The sequence below is a fragment of the Notolepis coatsorum genome, assembly GCF_963971535.1.
Source record: "Notolepis coatsorum genome assembly, chromosome: 6".
Classification (NCBI taxonomy): domain Eukaryota; kingdom Metazoa; phylum Chordata; class Actinopteri; order Aulopiformes; family Paralepididae; genus Notolepis; species Notolepis coatsorum.
This window is the reverse complement of record NC_140170.1, coordinates 45,645,568-45,666,212: the sequence shown is the minus strand read 5'-3', so window position 1 is coordinate 45,666,212 and position 20,645 is coordinate 45,645,568. Positions and strand designations below refer to the sequence as shown.

At 42.3% G+C, this 20,645-nt stretch overlaps 2 protein-coding genes across 2 annotated transcripts in view; one reads left to right on the top strand and one right to left on the bottom strand.

Annotated features, from left to right (window-relative positions):
- Positions 1–379: 379 nt before the first annotated feature.
- LOC311229458 (cilia- and flagella-associated protein 58-like) lies at positions 380–2,983 on the top strand (the record flags this gene model as incomplete). The annotated part of the gene is made up of 1 exon (XM_084315539.1): positions 380–2,983. One exon carries the CDS (start codon positions 380–382, stop codon positions 2,981–2,983), a length of 2,604 nt encoding a protein of 867 aa, XP_084171665.1.
- An 829-nt stretch (positions 2,984–3,812) lies between these two features.
- tcp11l1 (t-complex 11, testis-specific-like 1) overlaps positions 3,813–20,645 on the bottom strand; it is a 43,127-nt gene continuing 26,294 nt past the window's right edge. Inside the window, exons 6-11 of the mRNA XM_084316880.1 lie at positions 18,717–18,937; positions 16,714–16,850; positions 15,802–15,950; positions 15,038–15,219; positions 11,273–11,445; positions 3,813–7,047 (exon numbers count right to left, since the gene is read on the bottom strand). Of these exons, the coding sequence (XP_084173006.1) occupies positions 6,824–7,047; positions 11,273–11,445; positions 15,038–15,219; positions 15,802–15,950; positions 16,714–16,850; positions 18,717–18,937 (1,086 nt within the window). The 3' untranslated portion in view covers positions 3,813–6,823. The remainder of the gene's footprint in view (positions 7,048–11,272; positions 11,446–15,037; positions 15,220–15,801; positions 15,951–16,713; positions 16,851–18,716; positions 18,938–20,645) is intronic.

Here is a 20,645-nt window from a genome sequence, read left to right as displayed (position 1 = left end):
GGCCTAAGCATAACCAGTTCGAAACAAGGCGGACATTAATAAAATGTTCAATCAATCAATCCAATAACACATGCTCACTTAAAACAGTGCACCTCCCAGCTGCTTCTATAGAAAGTAGGTTCAGGTTCGTGGCTGCCACATGCTTGCCCAGTGAGAGGATTCTCCGGCGCTGCAGCTGGAACCTATTGGGAATGTGAGAACGAGAGAGGGTGGGGGAGGAGAGAGAGAGTAGCTTAGCAACGCTTAGCAACCAAGACAACAACAGCGTTCGGCTGGATATGAAATGGTAACGGGTATAACACCGATCACAAATACAATGCTAATTATTATGCAATGACACATATTTTGAAATTGTTAAGATTTATTTAGGAAAAACACAATGGAGGATAAAGAAGGACGGAACGAGGCAGAGGACAACTCTTTTGAGTTATTGGAGTTTGAAGTCCATGAAGTCCTCAATGAGCTTGTTGGGGACAAGAGCCTGCAGGACAAGTTCCGTGTGGAATATGAGAAGCTCGCCAATGCCCTGAAGAAGTCCCATGAGAGTGAGAAGAGACTGATGTCCAAATGCAGAGAGCTTAATGGAGAGATAGTGTCCAACTCTGCCAAAGTTGCTACTGCACTCAAGTTGTCCCAGGAAGACCAAGCAACAATTACTTATTTGAAGAAGGAGATAGAAAAGGCTTGGAAAGTGTTTGATACAGCTCGTGAAAAAGAGACAACGGCCAAGGAGACCGTTCTGACTTTAAAACAAGAAATCACAAACTTGACAAGACTGGTTGAACAAGGAGCTGGCGTATCCCTCGGCCAAGACCATGATGACCTGCTGAAGAGCAAAGATGAACTGACCAAGGAGAGGGATGAACTGAGGACGACTGTGGTGACTCTGAAAGAGAATGAAACCAAGAACATTGCTGCCCTGCTAGAGAAGGACTCCCAGAAAGAATGTGCCACAGAGACTATCTCTCAGCTCCAGCAGGAGCTCCAGGTCCGACAGAACGAGATCTCCCGGGTGACGCGCCAGAAGGAGAAGGTAGAGAAGGAGGCAAGGCAGCTGCGCACAGACAAGGAGACCAAGATGGTGGACATCAAAACCCTGACCCAGCAAGGCCAGCGGGCCAAAGAGGACCAGCAGAGTCTGGAGAAACAGCTGAGGGAGCTGAAGAACCAGAGTGAGAAAGCCACCAAAGAGCTGGAACAGACGCAAGTGAGGAACACCAAGCTGCAGCAGGAAAATGAGCAGCACTTGATGACCGTAGACCATCTTGCGGCAGAAAATCAACATAAAACATCCAACCTGAAGATTAAAGAGGAGGAGGTGATTCAAATGCGCCAGGAGATTGTGAGACTGACCAAGACGAGAGAGGTCATCCAGAAGAAGTGCCACCAGCTGGAGGAGGAGAAGGCAGAGCTCGAGGTCCAGAGGGAGACGCTGAAAACACAGAGAGCTGTCCTGGAGAGAGAAATCGAGGCTTTCCAAAAGCTATCAGACGTGGACAAGAAATCCTACGAGGAGCTGGTCCGCGAGCGAGATGTCTTGAATAAGAACATGATCAAAGCAGCGGACGCCACGGAGAAGCAGCAGCACATCGTTAAGCTCCAGGAACAGGTCAAGAAGAACCTGGACCAAGAGCTCCGCAGTTACGGCGAGGAGGCCCAGAAGCAGCGTAAGATCATCTACCAGCTGGAGAAAGACCGTGACCGCCACATTAACGAGATCAGTGACCTCACACGTAAAGTGTTGCAGCACATGGATGACATTAGATTAGGAGAGACCGATATATTTGAGTACAAGAAGAAAATCACAGAGGCGGAGAGCAGACTGAGGCAGCAGCAGAACCTCTACGAGGCCGTCAGGTCCGACAGAAACCTCTACAGTAAGAACCTGACCGAAGCTCAGGATGAGATCACGGAGATGAAGAGAAAGCTGAAGCTCACGAACCACCAGATGGAACAGCTGAAGGAGGAGATCATCGGGAAGGAGTCGGCACTGGGCAAGGAGCTCCTCGAGTACCAGCGTCTGGAGAAAGAGAAGGACGCCCTCAAGGTTGACCTACAGATGATGAAGCAGCAGGCAGGGGAGACGAAACAGTACATCGACAGCCAGGAGGCGGAGGAGCGAAAGCTGCTTAAGATCATAGCCAGCGCAGACACCGAGCAGATTCAACAAAGGAAGCAATTGGACCAGGTGATCGGCCAGCGGGAGATCCTGGGCACCCAGCTGCTGTGCCGCAACAACGAGCAGGCACTGCTGTACGAGAGGATACGGATTCAACAGTCCATACTCAACAAGAGCAACATTGAGTACAAGCAGAGGGTGGAGGACATCCACCTTCTCAAGCTGGAGATCAAGGGGCTCCGCAGCAAGAAGGGCATCCTAGACAAGACCGTGTCCAACGTGGAGGACCTGAGGCGCGAGGTGTTCTACATGCACAGGGAGCTGAACAAAGAGAGGAAAAGGTGTCGCATTTTAGAGGAGCAAACGGAAACCCCTATGAATGTGCATCGCTGGAGAAAGCTGGAGGCCAGTGACCCGAGCAAATATGAGCTGATCAAGAAGATTCACTCCTTCCAGAGACTCCTGATCACCAAGAACCAAGCGATGGTGAACAAAGAGCTTCTATTGCAAGAGAAGGAGAAGCTGTATGTTGATTTGAAGCACATTCTGACGCGGCAACCTGGCTCCGAGGTAGTGGAGCAGCTCCAGCAGTACCAGGGGACGCTCAGGAAGAAGACCAAGAAGCTGAAGGCTTTAATGGCAGAGCTGAACATGTGGCAGTCTATGGTTCAAGAATACAAGGGTGAGAATCAGAGGCTGGAGGGCGAGCTGCAGAACACCAAGAAGAAGTGTCTCGGTCAGAAACGCAAGGAGCAGCAGCACAGGGAGAAGAGCAAGGTCCATGCAGAGCAGCCACTGATCCTGCCCCAAATCAGAGACGGACCACGCTTCACTGGAGGGGGCTTCAGCCTCAACAAAAAGTAATCATCCGCTAATCAATCTTAAAGGAACACGCCAACATTTGGGGAAATTAGCTTATAGTCTTCTCCAGAGAGAGACAATTGATTGATTGATTGAAAAGTGTATGAACAGATTGCAGAATGGGTACAATGGGTTTATTTTCTTATTTAAAATGGGTGCAAACACATGTAAAATGTTATACGAATAAAGCCCATTGAACTGAATTGGATTGTGTTGAACTGAATTGGTGCCTTCTCCCTGGCACACACACAAACTGTCTATACAAATTGGGGATTCTCATAAAAGGAAATGAATGTTTTTGTTATATGGTATCATTGAGTCTGTATTAATACCTGGGTAATAATTGTGTGGGTCAGGGGTTGAGCTATACCCATGTCAGAGTTATTTTCACTTTTCCACCTTTGGCATGATCAACGCAGAACAGTGTGTGCATATTAGAACATGTGTATAAAAAAGGATTCACAACATTATGGTGGCATCATCACAATAGGTGACATAGGGACTGGCTGAGAAGGAGAGGAATATAAGCTTATAGTGAAACCATTATCAGAAAACAACTGAGCAGGTGCTATAAAAAGTTATTTGGCTTACCAAGATTAGCAATTTAGTTTATAGCCCCCTCTAGTGTCCAATATGATTGTTGCAAGCAACATACGTTATTTAGTTGAAATGGTCATTATGGTCTCATCAATTTAATTAACTTCTATTTACACATCCCAACAACTCTATCAACTCCCAGTTGAAGTCTCACTGTGAAGATAGATAAAGACACAGAATCAAGGGACAAGGAAATTAAACGGCATTGCTCTATGTGGGGGACCAGTGTTTTATTGACAAGTGACTGGATTAACATTAAAACAGTAACAGTGATTGAAGTGATTAGGCAATGAATAAACGTCATTAATGGTGTACAGAGTCACATTTGCATGGAGGCAGTGAATAAATGTTAGCTGCGTATTCTGTGATAAGTCATAAGCTGTACTAATACCACAGGTGTAGTCACTGTATAATATCAAGGTAAAGTAAATATTCTAAAAAAAGACAACCATAACCATTCATAAATGAATAAATAAGTGAGCTGAAAAACAAGTAAAAGGGAAAAATCGACCGATCTCAAACCCTGCCCTTTTCTTGAGCACAACTTGCTTCTCTCGGACAAGCAGGGACGGGACGGCGTATACTATATACTAGGACATACTATAGTACATAGGTCTATTCAAGTTGCTCCACAATGATTATTCTTTCCCTCCCTCATCTCATGTCTGGTCCTAAAGTCAGTTATTTTCATGAGAAGGCGATATCGTACAAAAACTTTCCCACAGTTCCGGTTAAAAAGACAGCGTACAGCGTCAGTTGTTAGCTATTCTAGTACATTCTCTTTATTCAGTATGTTGTTCCATAACTGTTAGTAATACTTCCAAGTAACAAGCGAATGCAACGGAGATGATAGTCGTAGGGGTTGCGATTCTAAGGCCTGAGATGATCTAAATAAGCAACACTGTTAAGTGAATGCAATTGAAATGGTAGCCAGCGTTAGGGGTCTGTATTATGTTCCTTCAAGGAGCACGCTCCAGGGGGAAGTTACCCCTCAAGTACTTACTAGGGAACCGCTTCCTTTCCCCTTTTCTAACTTTCACTATTAGTAGGGGGAATTTGCAAACTGATCACAGGTAAGTATTTATAGAGAACCCCACCCTTAAACCTCCTCTGTCCGGGACCCAAATAGACCTGTCCCACGTTTGTGTCATTATGACATCAAGCCCCGGTGTCTTTTTCCCCACCTATGGCAGAAATTAACAGACTTTCCCCCGTTTACCAGTAATTCTGTCCTTGATACTGCATGTGGGGCTAATGGGAAACGTTATAATTTTTAAAAGCCAAATTACTAACACCAACATGACCGGATGTTGCAGAGAATGCACTGACGCTGGTGACGTCGGGTGACCTGATCTGCAATGCCGATAGTTTTTCCTTAAAATAAAAAATCACCTGCCTTATCAGAGAGAAATATATAGTAGAAGGCTTTGTTTACAGCTGCATGGACCACAGACGAAGCTACAGTAGGAACAATCTATTAACTCATTCTGCGCCATCGCTTAATGCGCCAGAGGGCGCTATTACGCCATCGTTTTAATCAATGGGGGGACTGTGAGATTTGCGAGTGCTTAAAATATATCTTATATTATAGCTATGGGTCTAATACACCCGTCGATTGTCAGTGAGTTGCTTCCAGTCAATATGTACAAAACGGATAGTTTTTTTCATCCGTACATTTCAGTTTTATACCGTTTTGAATATGAATATAGTTTGTGATTCTTAGTAATCCCAGGAAAAGACGCAATAATAGCCCTTTAGTGGAATACACTAAACACGTTGTAATTTTTCACCCGATTATTGTCATAATCACGGCGAGAGCCTTCTTCACTCCTCCTCATCCTCCCCCACATCCACGACGGAAGACTCACTCACCCATTATCCTCTCACACCCATATTATGGGCAGCATCCGTTCCCCGGATTCACACGCTGCCAAGCTCATCAATCAACACGGCTGTGTCTCATCCCCTGATTCACACGCTGCCAGCTCTTCACTCAACACGGCTGTGACTCATGCCCTCATCAGCAAGATGGTACTTCAACTGGCAGATCCTGTTCCATCTGCGTGGGAGTGTTAAACTACCTTCCTAGGACCTCCGCTCCAGTACACCTCCTACCTGGACATCCCGTGCTGCACAAGGAGTGCTCCTGCTCTCGCCCACGACACAGCCCTGTGTCTATTGCCCCGTACTGCACAAGGAGTGCACCTGTCCTAACCCCAAGAACATTCTTGTACCTGCCTGTCGCACATTCCAACTGTCTGCTTGGGGAAACAATATTAAAACACCCAAAAACACTCCATTCTCTCTCCTCCTGTGTTCTGCTATTTGGCTCCGCCAAACCCCATCCTCACAATTATCTAATCATCCTGAAATCAACGCTAGATTATCATTATCCTTCCTCATGCAAGAATGAAATGGCCCTCGTAGCGCGAGGCTCCCCCAGTCGCCTCCTGCACCCAACGGCACACAGCCACACACACAGACAGCCACGATCGGGGTAGAAAGAAATATCAGATCAACGCAAGATTTTATATATAGAGTCCTTACCTGGTATCTGATGTAATGCAAAAGAAATTATCCAATTATCTGATCGCCATTCCAAATACTGCTTGTGGAGGTCCGTCCCACATTACCGAGCGTTACACATGAATGGGCGGGCGGGGTTACTGTTCCATGCCACCGTTGTAAAGGCCTACCTCGCCTGAGTATTTAAACCCTGCCCGCACGGCTTGGATAATCCCAGAAAAGAAACTACACCATTTCTAATCGAGTGCAATACCAACTGGAAGGCGTAGGCGGCAGTATTTGCCCTTTTGAAAGCTCAGACGCATTCCCAATGATAACATCAGGCTGGAAGGATGAAAATGAATAGATATCGCTAATAAAAGAAATAACGATAAAAACCCGACTATACTCGTGATTGGCGCTGAACGGTCGGCGAGTTAACCCAACTATCATCGGGTCTGGCGTTGAATGAGTTAATAGTCCATTTATTTTCCTATAGCTGCAGGACAATTCAGAGACTTGGGAGCAGCCGGAAATGTCACCCGTGGGAGGTCTATTGATTAAGATTTAGTCTCACCCTGGAACCAAAATGTATTAAAAACACACTAATACTTTCGTCGTTGGGTATCTAGTACCAAAAACAGGTCTGCACTGCAATGCATTTTGGGTCCCAGCCCATAGTTTAAGAAACACTTCCCTACTCCATTCAGCCTGCTCCCCATACAGTACATTGCTTAGTGTTTATGTCTCTGTGTCTTGACTCTCCGTTTCGGTGAACATGTCTTGGAGGATCCTTTGGTAGAAGGGGGAGAAGACCAGCTTGTTGAAGTTGACCAGGCGAGCGAATCGGATAGCGAGCTCCCCCAGCTCCCTGCTGAGTGGAGCCAGGCCCCCTGGGAGAGGAGGAGGGGTCTTATGGTGATTGGACTCCAGGGACGCCAGCAGGTAGCTCTGCACCCGAGATTCTAGAAGAGGAGACGAAACAAGAGGACAGGAGACGAGCGAGTCAACTTGGCCTTGCACGGAATTCTTGTGTAGTTCTCCTCCAACAACATGGCAACCACTTTCACAAGAAAATGTCTAATGTCTGTGTAGCGATAAAGTAGGTAAAACATTGGAGAAGCATATTATTACTGTTCCACTGTGACTTGTTTATAAGATCCAGTAATAAGACACAATAATTAGATTTTTGCTAATCCTCCTATATCCAACTGTGGATATCAAACAGGGAAGGTAAAGACGGTTTTATAAACGGTTACAATAATTCAGAACTATTTTATTGCACTGTACTATTGCATGATTTTACTCTGTCTATTGTATTCTACTATTTTTTGCATTGCACTATTTTACTCTTTTTATTATTGTCCATTTTAAAACAGCAATAGAATCAAACCATACACAAGGTGGCCTATTGGGAAACCTTTTTTTTTTTTTTTTTTTTTTTTAATGTCTGCACTTTATGTGCTCATTTTGTGCCTGTCTTTTTTCTGCTGTGAAGCACTTTGAGCTGCAATTCTAGTATGAAAGGTGCTATACAAATAAAGTTTATAATTATGATTATTATTATTATATATCAAGACATAGCAACCATTGTTTTTCACATAGAAATATGTCAATTGTCAACTGTATATTACAACTTAAATACATATTCATTCTGGGTACTATTTTCTGGAGGAATCTTGCATTTCTTGCATATCTTTGTTCGCCAGTTGATTTTTGTGTGGTTACTTACCACTCAGAAGTTGGGGCATCAGTGCAGGTGGGACTTGTTTTTACTGGAGTCGTGGCTTGATAAATGTTGCACGTACTTTCAACGTTAGTTTCCTGACTTAAAATGGCCAAATATTGCCACCATTACTGTACCATCACGGCTACTCAATACACTGCTCGGCAAAGAAACTTTTCCAAGAAAAGATTTTTCCCATTTTAAATGATATTAAAAGACAATAAAATAATATTAGAAAATAAATCAATGTATTGTATGGGAAATGCTGCCGTGAAAAGGCCTCCATTCAGGATTCACCTTTGTTCTCTGAATAATCAAATTGCACAAGGATACATTCAATCTCCAAAGTCTCATACATTGAATTTGCACGTGCCGTCCTTTCAGAGAAGGATATTAGTATTGTAATGTACCGTGTTAGATATTAGCAGGGGTGCAGTCGTAATATCAGAACTGCCTGTACACCGTTTAAATGACGCCACGTGCACGTGCTCTCCCGCGCATACATGTTCCCTCGCGTGCGCACAGAACAGATGATTATTATGCATAAATAGTAGGAAACATGTTTGTATAGGAAATTACTAGTTTTAGTTTAGTTTTTGTAAATATTGCCTTGAAATAGAGAAGCTGAAAAAGGTAGCAGGATGTAGCCTTCAATATATAAAGAAATTATATTGTCAACAGATATGGTTGAAAAACAAACAATGTTTTAAATGTAATTGTAGATACAATATTGTAGTTACAATTTCTTTAATTGAATTAACTTAAACTAGAAAAGTAAATACAAACTAAATTAACAATGTAACTTACAGTTTACGGTTTCCTTCTGAAGCACAACGAAATGTCTCATACTTCCAGTCGGGACCATTTGGTTCCCTCAAGCAAACCCCCACCAATTGGTACAGGGCTTGTATTTTGGGTTTGCACTTCTCTTTCTTTGTGCTATTGGTATCCTATTATTATGCAAAGACTAGGTGATAAGTGCCGGGTACTTGGCGCACGGCGAGACGAGTCGAGTGAAAGTTGTGAACCCATTTTTGTGTGCGCGCGAGTGCACGTACTTCTGCTCAGAAAACTGCTGGGTCGGCGTGGTTACCGCGTGGGATGGATATTAGTATTGTAATGTACTGTGTTAGATAATAGTATTGTAATGTACTGTGTTAGATATTAGTATTGTAATGTACTGTGTTAGATATTAGTATTGCAATGTACTGTGTTAGATAGATATAGATAGTGTGTACGTAAATTAAAATGTATGTGTCTGATAAAGAGATAGGTATATATGAATGAAAAGGCATGTGTCTGATAGGGATATATTATTAAAATATTGTATAATTTTGTATTTTTATATTGTATTATGAATTTGATGGTTTTTACTGTTGTTTTAATTGTCTGTATGACATGTAAATGTTGTGAGTGTATAAGGGTTTTTATTGTTGTTTTAATGGTCTGTATGTCATGTAAATGTTATGAGTGTATAAGGGTTTTTATTGTTGTTTTAATTGTCTGTAGTATGACATGTAAATGTTGTGAGTGTATACGTCTGTAACTGTATTTTATGTGTTATGGACCCCAGGAAGAATAGCCCCAGCACTGCTGTGGCTAATGGGGATCCAAATAAACTTAAACTTAAACTTAGATAATAGTATTGTAATGTACTGTGTTAGATAATAGTATTGTAATGTACTGTGTTAGATATTAGTATTGTAATGTACTGTGTTAGATATTAGTATTGCAATGTACTGTGTTAGATATTAGTATTGTAATGTACTGTGTTAGATATTAGTATTGTGTACTGTGTTAGATAATAGTATTGTAATGTACTGTGTTAGATATTAGTATTGTAATGTACTGCGTTAGATATTAGTATTGTAATGTACTGTGTTAGATATTAGTATTGTAATGTACTGTGTTAGATATTAGTATTGTAATGTACCGTGTTAGATATTAGTATTGTAATGTACTGTGTTAGATATTAGTATTGTAATGTACCGTGTTAGATATTAGTATTGTAATGTACTGCGTTAGATATTAGTATTGTAATGTACTGTGTTAGATATTAGTATTGTAATGTACTGTGTTAGATATTAGTATTATAATGTACTGTGTTAGATATTAGTATTGTAATGTACTGTGTTAGATATTAGTATTGTAATGTACTGTGTTAGATATTAGTATTGTAATGTACTGTGTTAGATATTAGTAGTGTGTACTGTGTTAGATATTAGTATTGTAATGTACTGTGTTAGATATTAGTATTATAATGTACTAGTGGCCCATAATATTGTTCAAATGCTTAAAAGTCAAACTGAAATAAAAGCAGGAAAGATTATCTAATTCAAAAGGCAATCCACAATTACTGTACATAGTAATGGATGTTCACAAAATGTCATGTTTCACACCCGACTCTTCGACCGAAGATTGTCTCTTGTGTCTCTTATGTGGTATTTGCAGGTGAGAATGTGTGAGTCCAGTGATGCCACTGCCGTTACATGATGTGGCATCATTTAAATTCAGTATAGTCAAGTTAGACCGCGCTCACAAGTTCTCACACTGGGTGCTGTAATCCCATAAAGTTCAGTATATCAAAAAGCAGGGTAGCCGGACCAGCACTCACAGGTTCAATGTTTTTTAATGGCAGCCTGAATAAAAAGCAGACATGTTTCGGACAATGTCCTTCTTCAGTGATATAGCTAGCCATATCACTGAAGAAGGACATTGTCCGAAACATGTCTGCTTTTTATTCAGGCTGCCATTAAAAAACATAATTTAAATTCAGCCAATCAGCCAGTCACTGGTGAAAGTGAACAGGAAATCAAATCAATGTCTGGTGTAAAAAAAACGTTCAGACTAAGGGGCTCAGAGTGTAGGAAATGCAAAAAGAAAATATTTGTAGTATTCATAAAATGTATTGAATGCCTGTGTTGCAGATACATGTACATGTTCTAAACTACAATAATGTTGATATATATATTCATAAAATGGAACATATGACTATTGAACATAGACTATAATTACTAGGGCTGTCCCCAACTAAGGATTTGGATGGTCGACTATGATTGGCCAAAATTTGCCGTTAGTAGACTATTGGTCGAGAGAAAAAAAAAAAAAAAAAAAATGGGCTGTGGGGGGTGCTTAATGTCTGAAGGAGTCGACTGAAGGCTTCTTGTCCTCTGCAAAAGCATGCAATTGGTCCATCTTGACATTTGTCTAGTCTAGTGTGTTCATTAGATAGGTGAAATCCTCTTTCAGTGCCTCTGTGCCTGTTTTCGTAGGCACTGGTATGCGTGCCATTAGCGTTAGCCACGCGTCTAGGCCTCTTTTCTTTTGGAAAGAATGATATAAAAAAATAATAATATTTTTTTATTTATTTTTTGTATTCGACTAAGCGGTTGGCTAGTCGACTACGGCTCCTTTCGACCGATTAGTCGACTAATCGACTAATAGGGGTCAGCCCTAATAATTACCCATCAGCTTGCGGACGGTGTTGTCTGGCTTTGCGGTGGCTGAGATCTGTCCCTTCAGAATGCCCTGTCTGCCGGTGGAGAACGGCGAGTATCCGTGCCGGCTCAGATGCTGACTCAGCTCAACACTCAACCTTTCCCCAATGGTCACCAAGGTCTCCTCTGCACTGAAAGACCTGGAGACAGAGAAGACAATAATATATCACAGAGAGGCGCAACAACATACTGGTACTTAACTCTTTCTCTGCCAACAATGATTATATACGTTATTGCGCGCCATCCTTTGAACGCCAACCACGTATATACCGGTATACGTTATTTGATCGTTTTTCCTTTTTTTGATATTTGTATTCATTATTCATCCAGGGTCCTTGGTGTTACCATAGGATAGGGAATGAGTCTGAGATCGCAAAAGTCCAATACCGCCGCCTGGTAGGATGCGGCCGGTATTGCACATCCTTTGAAACTCTGTATTGGTCGATTGCATCGATTATATTGGTCCGGGCGGACTTTTCTAGTAACCTGAACCTAGGGCTTCACCCGATCGCATTGAATCGTTTTCGGGCCCCCCCCCCCCCCGATTCATTATGCTGTGGTGGGTTATGTCGTGGGCCAAATGGACATACGATCTACCAGATGGCAATCAAATAATTGGAGTATTCTTTTTGGAATCCCACCGGCCACAGGTAAGAGCAATTTAACGTCAATTTCAGCTCGATTGTGCCTTGTTTTCATAGCCATCGCCCTGATCAGCGTATGTTGTTGTACTAACGAATGCCGTTATTGACAATCAATTAATCAGAAACGACCCCCCCCCCTTTCATGCATTCATGATGGACCATAATACCGATTATATGCATTTCAATTTTTAATTGTAGCATGTGTAGGAACGAAATGCCAATGGATTTAGTATAATATACGTGGTGAGCTATTACTAGCCTCCCCGGAATTACCCTAAACCACTCTAAAACCATACTTATATTCACCATGGTATAAAACGGGAATGTATGGATGGAATCTTTTATTCTTTTTCACATCTTGAACGATAGATACTCGATGTCAAATGGGCCATAGTATTGCATCCATAGCTATAATATAGAATATAGTTATAGCCCTGCAAACAAGGTGACTGACTCTTTGGTTTAATGCGTGGCAGCGCATAGCCATATCCCGGAAACAGCGTGGCAGAGAATGAGTTAAGGTCCCCGAGTTTGCTCGAAACAGGGGAAATCTGCATTTTACTATGATGCCCCTCTAGCTCATGAAATGAACTCCAACAGTCCTTAAAGCTTGAGATTCTCCCCTCTGTTGCAGAGTTTAAGACCGTGATCACCAACCTTTGTCAATCAAGTTGTATGTGTTACTTTTAATTGATTTGTTATCTTAACTTATGTCTACCCTCGTCTTGTTGCAGGGTTCCCACAGACATTGCAAAATGAAATTCAAGGACTTTGAAGTACTTTTCCAAGCACTATTTTTCATTTTAACACTTTGGTTGCCTTGGGTTAAATTAATGATATACCATAGATTGCCAGCGCTATTTGTCTATGGAGAAAGTCCCCTTCTTTGCAGGGCTATAACTTTTTAAATTCTATTGCTACATTGCCATTATTAGGGCCCATTCAAAGTCCTATATGTATTGTTCATTGTGTAGCAACGTTAAACTTTTTCATTCACATATTCATAGTAAAGTATGGTCTAATGTATAAGTATGTTTTCATCTCTTTCTGCAGCTTTCTCCAGAACGTGATATATAGCCCCAAATGCATTTTAGGGATGCTCGATATTGGGTTTTTTACCGATACCGATATTCCGATATTGTCCAACTCTTAATTTCGATACCGATACCGATATCAACCGATACCGATATATGCAGGGTTTCCCCACAAAAAAACGGAATAATTTCAGGTAACTAATAATTTCACGGGATGCATTCAAAAGGCTTTCTAAATGTAAGCATTATCTGTGCAAAATATGATAATTAAAAAAGTAAAAATTAACATTACATATCTCTTGTTGTTGAATTAAACCAACATGCATACTTTTGACAATAAATAAAATAAGAATTGGTTCTTACTTGCTTGCCTGGGTAAATAAAGGTTAAATAAATGTTAAAAAAAAAAAAAAAAAAAAAAAAAAAAAATTGTTATCGTTTTTTTTTTTTTTTTTTTTACCGATACCGATATTTTCCGATATCACATTTTACTGCCGATATCGGCCGATAATATCGGTCGGCCGATAATATCGGACATCCCTACATTATATTGATGATGAAATACAGTTTGATGGCAATCAGCGCGATATAAAAAATTCCAACTAGACGGACTTCTAGAAGTTACTACACGTCATCTGATGTTGACCGGATGGGCGAGGGGGCGTTTATAATTCCGTGGGCAGCGTTATACCAATCATCTAATGTGGGTCAAATGTTGATAATAGCAGTTAGTATCTAAGACGGTAACGTTACACGCTAAAACTCACCCCAGTCTCCGCGCGCCGTTGGGCGATCATCGTCGAGTAGAAATTTTATCATTATGGGATATATTTTTACCCGGTCCATCTCCAGCTTGTATATACGTCCAAATCATGTTGTTTATCGAGTTATTGCCAATCGATCACTGTGTAGCGTGACGAGCCAGAGTCCCATGAACCATAGCGAGCGCCCGGAAGTACTACGGTCGTCATGACAACCTCTATTCAATATCCTGTGTGGCGATTGCGCCGATCGGCCACCAGATGGCGCTCCTGAACCGCCAGAGAGCTCAGTGGGTCCTGCTGGTGGATCTCAGGCCAGCGGAGGGGGAATATGAATCCGATCGCAGATTTTTGAAATATTGATATAAGGACGCTGTACAGCGTCCCCCGGCAACTTTAGCATGGCCAGCAAAGACGTGAAAAGACGTGTCCCGGCAGTCAAAGTGTTAAAAGGGCATTTGAAAGGATCCAACTCACTTTTAAATGCGTTTTTTTTTTATTCTGAAAAAATTGGATCCAATATTTATGGCTTAAAACAAATTTCCGACAATTTGTTACACTTAGATTTAAAAAATTCAATTTCTTGATTCAGAATTTTTTTTATCATGGATGAACAAAACTTTCAATGCTTGATTTGAATTCCAAGGACTTTTTAAGCACCTTGTTAAAAAATTACCTGTTCAAGGAATTCCATGCATCGAAAAATTATGCTTATCTCTATATGTACAATCAACATGACTGTAAATGAGGAACTGAGGCGTATATACTCACGGCGTGTGCATGTCTGTATGTGTGTGACTGAGGCGTGTATATACTCACGGCGTGTGCATGTCTGTATGTGTGTGACTGAGGCGTGTACCGGTATATACTCACGGCGTGTGCATGTCTGTATGTGTGACTGAGGCATGTATATACTCACGGCATGTGCATGTCTGTATGTGTGACTGAGGCGCGTATATACTCACGGCGTGTGCATGTCTGTATGTGTGACTGAGGCGTGTATATACTCACGGCATGTGCATGTCTGTATGTGTGACTGAGGCGTGTATATACTCACGGCATGTGCATGTCTGTATGTGTGTTACTGAGGCGTGTATATACTCACGGCGTGTGCATGTCTGTATGTGTGACTGAGGCGTGTATATACTCACGGCATGTGCATGTCTGTATGTGTGACTGAGGCGTGTATATACTCACGGCATGTGCATGTCTGTATGTGTGTTACTGAGGCGTGTATATACTCACGGCGTGTGCATGTCTGTATGTGTGTGACTGAGGCATGTATATACTCACGGCGTGTGCATGTCTGCCAGCATTGCATTGATGGCGGCTTTAAGTGTGTCCATGAGGCCAGGCAGACCCGCGATGGCCTCCCCTGTGGTGTTGTAGACGATGAGCAGCAGTGTGGAGAGCAGAACCAACTGCTCAACCTCCTGCTGCATCTCCTGCAGCCGCACCTGGTCCATCATCACAGTCTGGAGAGAGAGAGAGAGAGAGAGAGAGAGAGAGAGAGAGAGAGAGAGAGAGAGCGAGAGCGAGAGCGAGAGCGAGAGCGAGAGCGAGAGCGAGAGCGAGAGCGAGAGCGAGAGCGAGAGCGAGAGCGAGAGAGAGAGAGAGAGAGAGAGAGAGAGAGAGAGAGAGAACAGAGGGAGGTAGGATTTGGGAGAAGAGGCACAACAAGAAAGAGATAGAAGGATAGAGAGAAGGGAGAATGAGAACGAGAGAGATAAAACGCACACAGAAAGAGAAAGAGTTTGAGGACAGAAGTATGAAAGAGAAGATGAAGATATATGTGGACCAAAAAAAGAAAAGAGAAAATGAAGACATTTAGAGAATATATGTAAGGAACATCCTGTGAGAGAAACTAAAGGTTTGCCTACAGAGGAAGGTACTGTAGAAGAAAATAAAATATATTGAAAATATTAAACCCATTACTGAAATGGATGCATCGATGCAGAACCCCCAGGATAGAAGCTCAGTTAATACGGGAATCGATTCCCCAACTCTAACAAACAAGGAGGAAAAGACCTTTTCCTATATTCATTGCGTCTTCCTACCTCTGGAAAGGGGTCTGAAGCGTGGTCCCAGCTCAGCAGACGTAGGTAGGCATGATTATGGATAGTGAGAGGAACCAGTGGGGAGGGGCGACTCTCTCTTAAGCTTTTCACAGTGTCGTGAAGCCACTTCTCAGTGTAGTCTAAGGCATCTGGGAGGAGAGAGCGAGAGAGAAAAACATTTGATGTTTCACACCATTATGTGCAAACTAGGATGCTTCCTTGTCTATAGGCATAGTTTTATATGGGGATGCTAGGGACATGTCCCTACCAAAGGTACTGAAACATGAATTGTCCCTACCAAAAATTATTGCAGTGACAACTGTAGTTTTACTACTATAATTCACAACATCGTGGGCTTGCAAATCAGAGCCTTTTCATCTGTTGTGAAAGTGTAGGTTGACGGCTGCATCAAGAACCTATCAGCAAGCTATCCTATTATTTGCAATATCCAATCAGCAACCTGGACTGTCCTCCCTCCCTCTGCTCCGTCCCAGTGAGTGCCACGTTGGTCATGTTACTCACACAAATTCTGATTAGCACCACGTTTGAGGTTCTCCGTTTTTTGGACCCAATTTGCCATCAATGGGTTATGCAGCTAAATGCACATGTAGGCCAAATGCATCGGTCCAAGAGGTTAATTAAAGAAACGGTCATCAAGAAATGTTCTATTAAGTGTCCCCACCAAAGCTCAAATCAAACCTATGCCCCCGTCCTCATTTCATTGCATGCAGTGCAGTAGAGAAAAACAGAAAGCGACAATGGTGCTTGAGGTAAAGAAGAAAAAAAGATGAAAACCTGTTTGGACTGTGCAACAAATAGATTGGGCCCACCAAAGTGCAGTGCAGACATTTATGACTAATACAGGGTATGACTTTATTAGTATGATAATTTAATGCACCATGGCCTGCTTACTGGGTTGTTTTTCAACAAACTCTTGGAATTTGTTCCTCTCATACTCAGCTGACTGCTGCATCAGATGCGGCTTGATGCTAGTGAGAGCAAAGTTAGCCATATCCATCCTCATAAGGTCCAGAATGGTAAAGATCGCCCTGAGAGAGAGAGAGAGAGAGAGAGCGAGAGCGAGAGCGAAAATTACAGAGACAGTAAGAGGGAGACTGACATAGACAACATCATAAGATACAGGGCTTTTCCTAAACAATGGTATAAGGGCGCAGTGTATGAGAGATTTATTTTATGTATCTATATTATGTGTGTGTGTGTGTGTGTGTGTGTGTGTGTGTGTGTTTTTTCGTGTTCAACGTTTAACTATTGTGCAACCTTATACACAGTACTTAAATAAATAATGTATTTGGAACCTGCACTTGTCTTTGCTATTTTATTGAAATTGTGTTTTTAAGTTGAAGGACATTACAGAACAAAATGTTGCCTCTCCCTCCCACAGAAATAAGACCGCCACCTAGTGGCGCCTCGGCACCACCTTGTTTGGAAATCCAGGGGAAAGCCTGAGATATGAGGAAGATGAAATTTGATGAAAATAAAACCAACACCATCCTGCATTTATTTTGTCTTCAATTACCGTATCTATTTGAGGCAAAGTAAAGTTGCCTTTTAGACACTAAAGTCTAACTAAATTTAGTTATTTCACAAGCCAAACTCTAGGCATCGCTCAAAGGCAACTTCCCTGTTAAGCAAATTCACTTCAGCAGAGAAATGCAAGCTAATGAAATTCAAACAAGATAAAATGACTAAGCTAAAAATAAATAAAGATGAAGAACATCCAGCAGGGAAACATGCTTCTTCCTTTCGGTCCGTTTGCTCATCTGCTGCTAATCAGGCAAGAGCCTTAGGGCTTGTGTCCACCAGGGACGTTTTATGAGTCGTCAGCTCCTTTCTGTCATTCATTTCTATGCTGGAGAAGCGACAGGCGCGCTCCTCTTCCCAGCGCCGCGCCTCGCATTTTATGAGCGTTTTTGGTCGGATCGCTCCCAGCTCATAAAGTTGAAACTAGTTCAACTTTTGTAAAGGAGCGCGGTCATCAATGTAACTCATCAAGGAAGGGGCGGAGCCGCGGCTGGCGCGAGCCTCAGAAAAACACTCTGAGCTTTTTTTTTTCAAGGCGGTCCGCCTTGAAAAAAACGTCCGCTATGGACACATAGCCTTAGGGTTCCTCTTCCTTTCAGCCTGTTTGCTAATCTAATGTGCTGCTATCAGGTAGGTGCAAGAGGTGCAAATCCAGAGCCTGCAGAATAATGAAAGACCCTCACCACCCCAACAACAGCCTGTTCAAGCTGCTGCGGTGAGGCAAACGCCTGCGCACACCAGCAACTAGGACAGAGAGACTTCGGCTCAGCTTCTTCCCCCAGGCCATCAGAGTCTTGAACACTGAACTCTCCACACACAAGCACACATGAGCACACACACAACACACACACTGTATACGCTCACACACCAACAGTCACTTTAGCATAAACACACACACACACATGCTGCACACGCCCACACTCAACGGTCACCTTACACAATGAAAAGGTCACTTTAAAAAATAAGAACAGGAGTGGTTCTTGTATAGTAAACAGATGGATATAGCAAGCCAGCATAAGGACACATAGTATAACTGTAGATTGTATAGTATAGCATGTATAGTAGTGTACATAAGACCCAGTGCCTCATCCGTAGCTAACTGTGTATTGCACTATCGCAGGACCTTAGCATGTCTTACCATGCTCTTGTAAACTTTATGTACATATACCTGTTGTTATTATTATTACTTGCATTGTATTATTGCACATTGTATTATTGCACAAATGTCCTATTCTCATCCCTGTCTTATTACTTGTGTTATTGCACATCGCTGCGGGCATGACCCCCCGCATTTCACTGCCGTGACAAATAAAACTCTTGACTTGAGGTAAGAGCCTTAGGATTCCTAATAATCTAGGACATGTTGGTCTTACTTGAGCAGAGGCACCAGGTCTGTGGTCTCCTGTAACTTCCGGATGTCCCGGTCCCTGCAGGGAGCACACAGCGAGCCCATCATCCCCACAATGAAGTGGGCCAGCTGACTAATGTCCAGCGCCCCTTTCTCCGCCTGCTGCTGGATCAGAGGCAGGTCCAGAGTCTCTTCGATGCGGGACTGCAGGCGACCACTGCCGGGGACCAGGAACGACAGCAATGTCTGGAGAGGAGAGAAGGAAACACTTTGCTGCTGCCTCCAAATTGTCGTTCAAAGAAAGCTCTAGTGATGAGACGGAGGTTGGATGGATGACTCCTTTATGTTTCAACAACAAACATCACTCATTATTTTCTACTTGGTTTCTGGGGCTGACCTTCGAATGTTTTTTTTTGGAATTCGAAGCAGAGATTCGATTTTAATTCGAAGCTTCGAGATAAAAAAGAAAAACTTATGTTGTGGGTCTTGTACAGCACTTTGTTCAACTTTGTCAGTGCTGTAAAGTTTAAACCTTTTTAAATCTTAGACAAACAAAACACTTGCTTTCATGAAATATTGTAAGATATCATTTGAGGCTTTATAAAAGCAGCACAATGAACACAAATCTGTCAGTGCCGAGTCAAATCTGTCAGTGCCGAGTCCGACCTCATCTTAAATAACAAACAGCATTGTTGTTGTAGTTAACAAAGAGAGGCAGAGTTGATTTTGCACAATTCTTTATTTTATTTTTTATAATCAAATTTTTATTTTCATATTCGAATCCCATTCCCATCGAAACGAAGCTTCGAAGTATTTAAGACAGCCCTATTGGTTTCATAATAATACACAGGGCTTTCCCTAAACCTAAACAATGGTATATATATATATATATATATAATTGTATTTGTTTCACTTTTGCAGTGAAAGCATGTGTGTGTGTGTGTCTGTGTGTGTGTGTTTTCATGTTCAATGTTAAACTATTGTGCAACCTTATACACTGTACTTAAATACTCATTTGGAACTACCCTTGTGTTTGCTATTAATTATTTTATTATGTTATTGAAATGACAGCGGCTTTCTTTATTGCAAATAGTTTTGCTCCCCTTTGCACAGCCCCCCTAGACCACCCCCTAGTTGCAACTCAGCACCATCTTGTTTGAAAATTGTGGGGCATGGCATGGTGGTTTGATTGATTGAAAATTGTATTAACAGATTGCAGAATGGGTACAATACAGTACAGCTCAATACACACAATTGTTAAGGGGATGCAGACCAGAGAAAGACTTTCGTCTTGTTTACATCAGGGTCCCCCATTTTCAATTTATAATGAATTGTAAGTAGGGTGCAACTAGCACCGTGCAATCCATTCTTTGTGGATCTAGCCCATGTATCAGCCAAGGCACTGGGGCACATGCCCATATTAGGAGATCCGAGGAGACTCCCGGCAGAGCAGAGCGCATCAACCCCAATGCAGCGCACCTGTGTCAGACGCGCACGGGACAGGTGAGCGCAATCAAAGCCCAATCAAGAGGCATAGAAAATAGAGACAGAGAATCTTTGGAGTAGCTGAGGCTAAACCTGTACAGAAAGAGAGGACGTGAGTAAGAGAAGAGAGAGAGCTAGAAGAGGAGGAAGATTATTGTCTGTGTGACCAATGCTGTGTTTATCTGCTTTTGGAAGGAGGACTATAACCCGATCGTCTGAGAACCTGCTTGTGTATCGACCCCTGCTTGCCTGACGTCTCTTCTCCCGGATCAGCCCCCGCCCGTATGAGAACCGCTCTCTGTGTACCAAACCCCGCTAACGGACCAAGACGATTATCTTGTATTATGGACTGGCTGACGATCTCACTAATCTCTCCTTTTCCCCTAAAACGGCAATAAAACTGCAGTTAAACTTGCTTCTACCTTGTGCCGACTGCCGTGTGTATTTTGTTCATTCCAATCTGGTGACT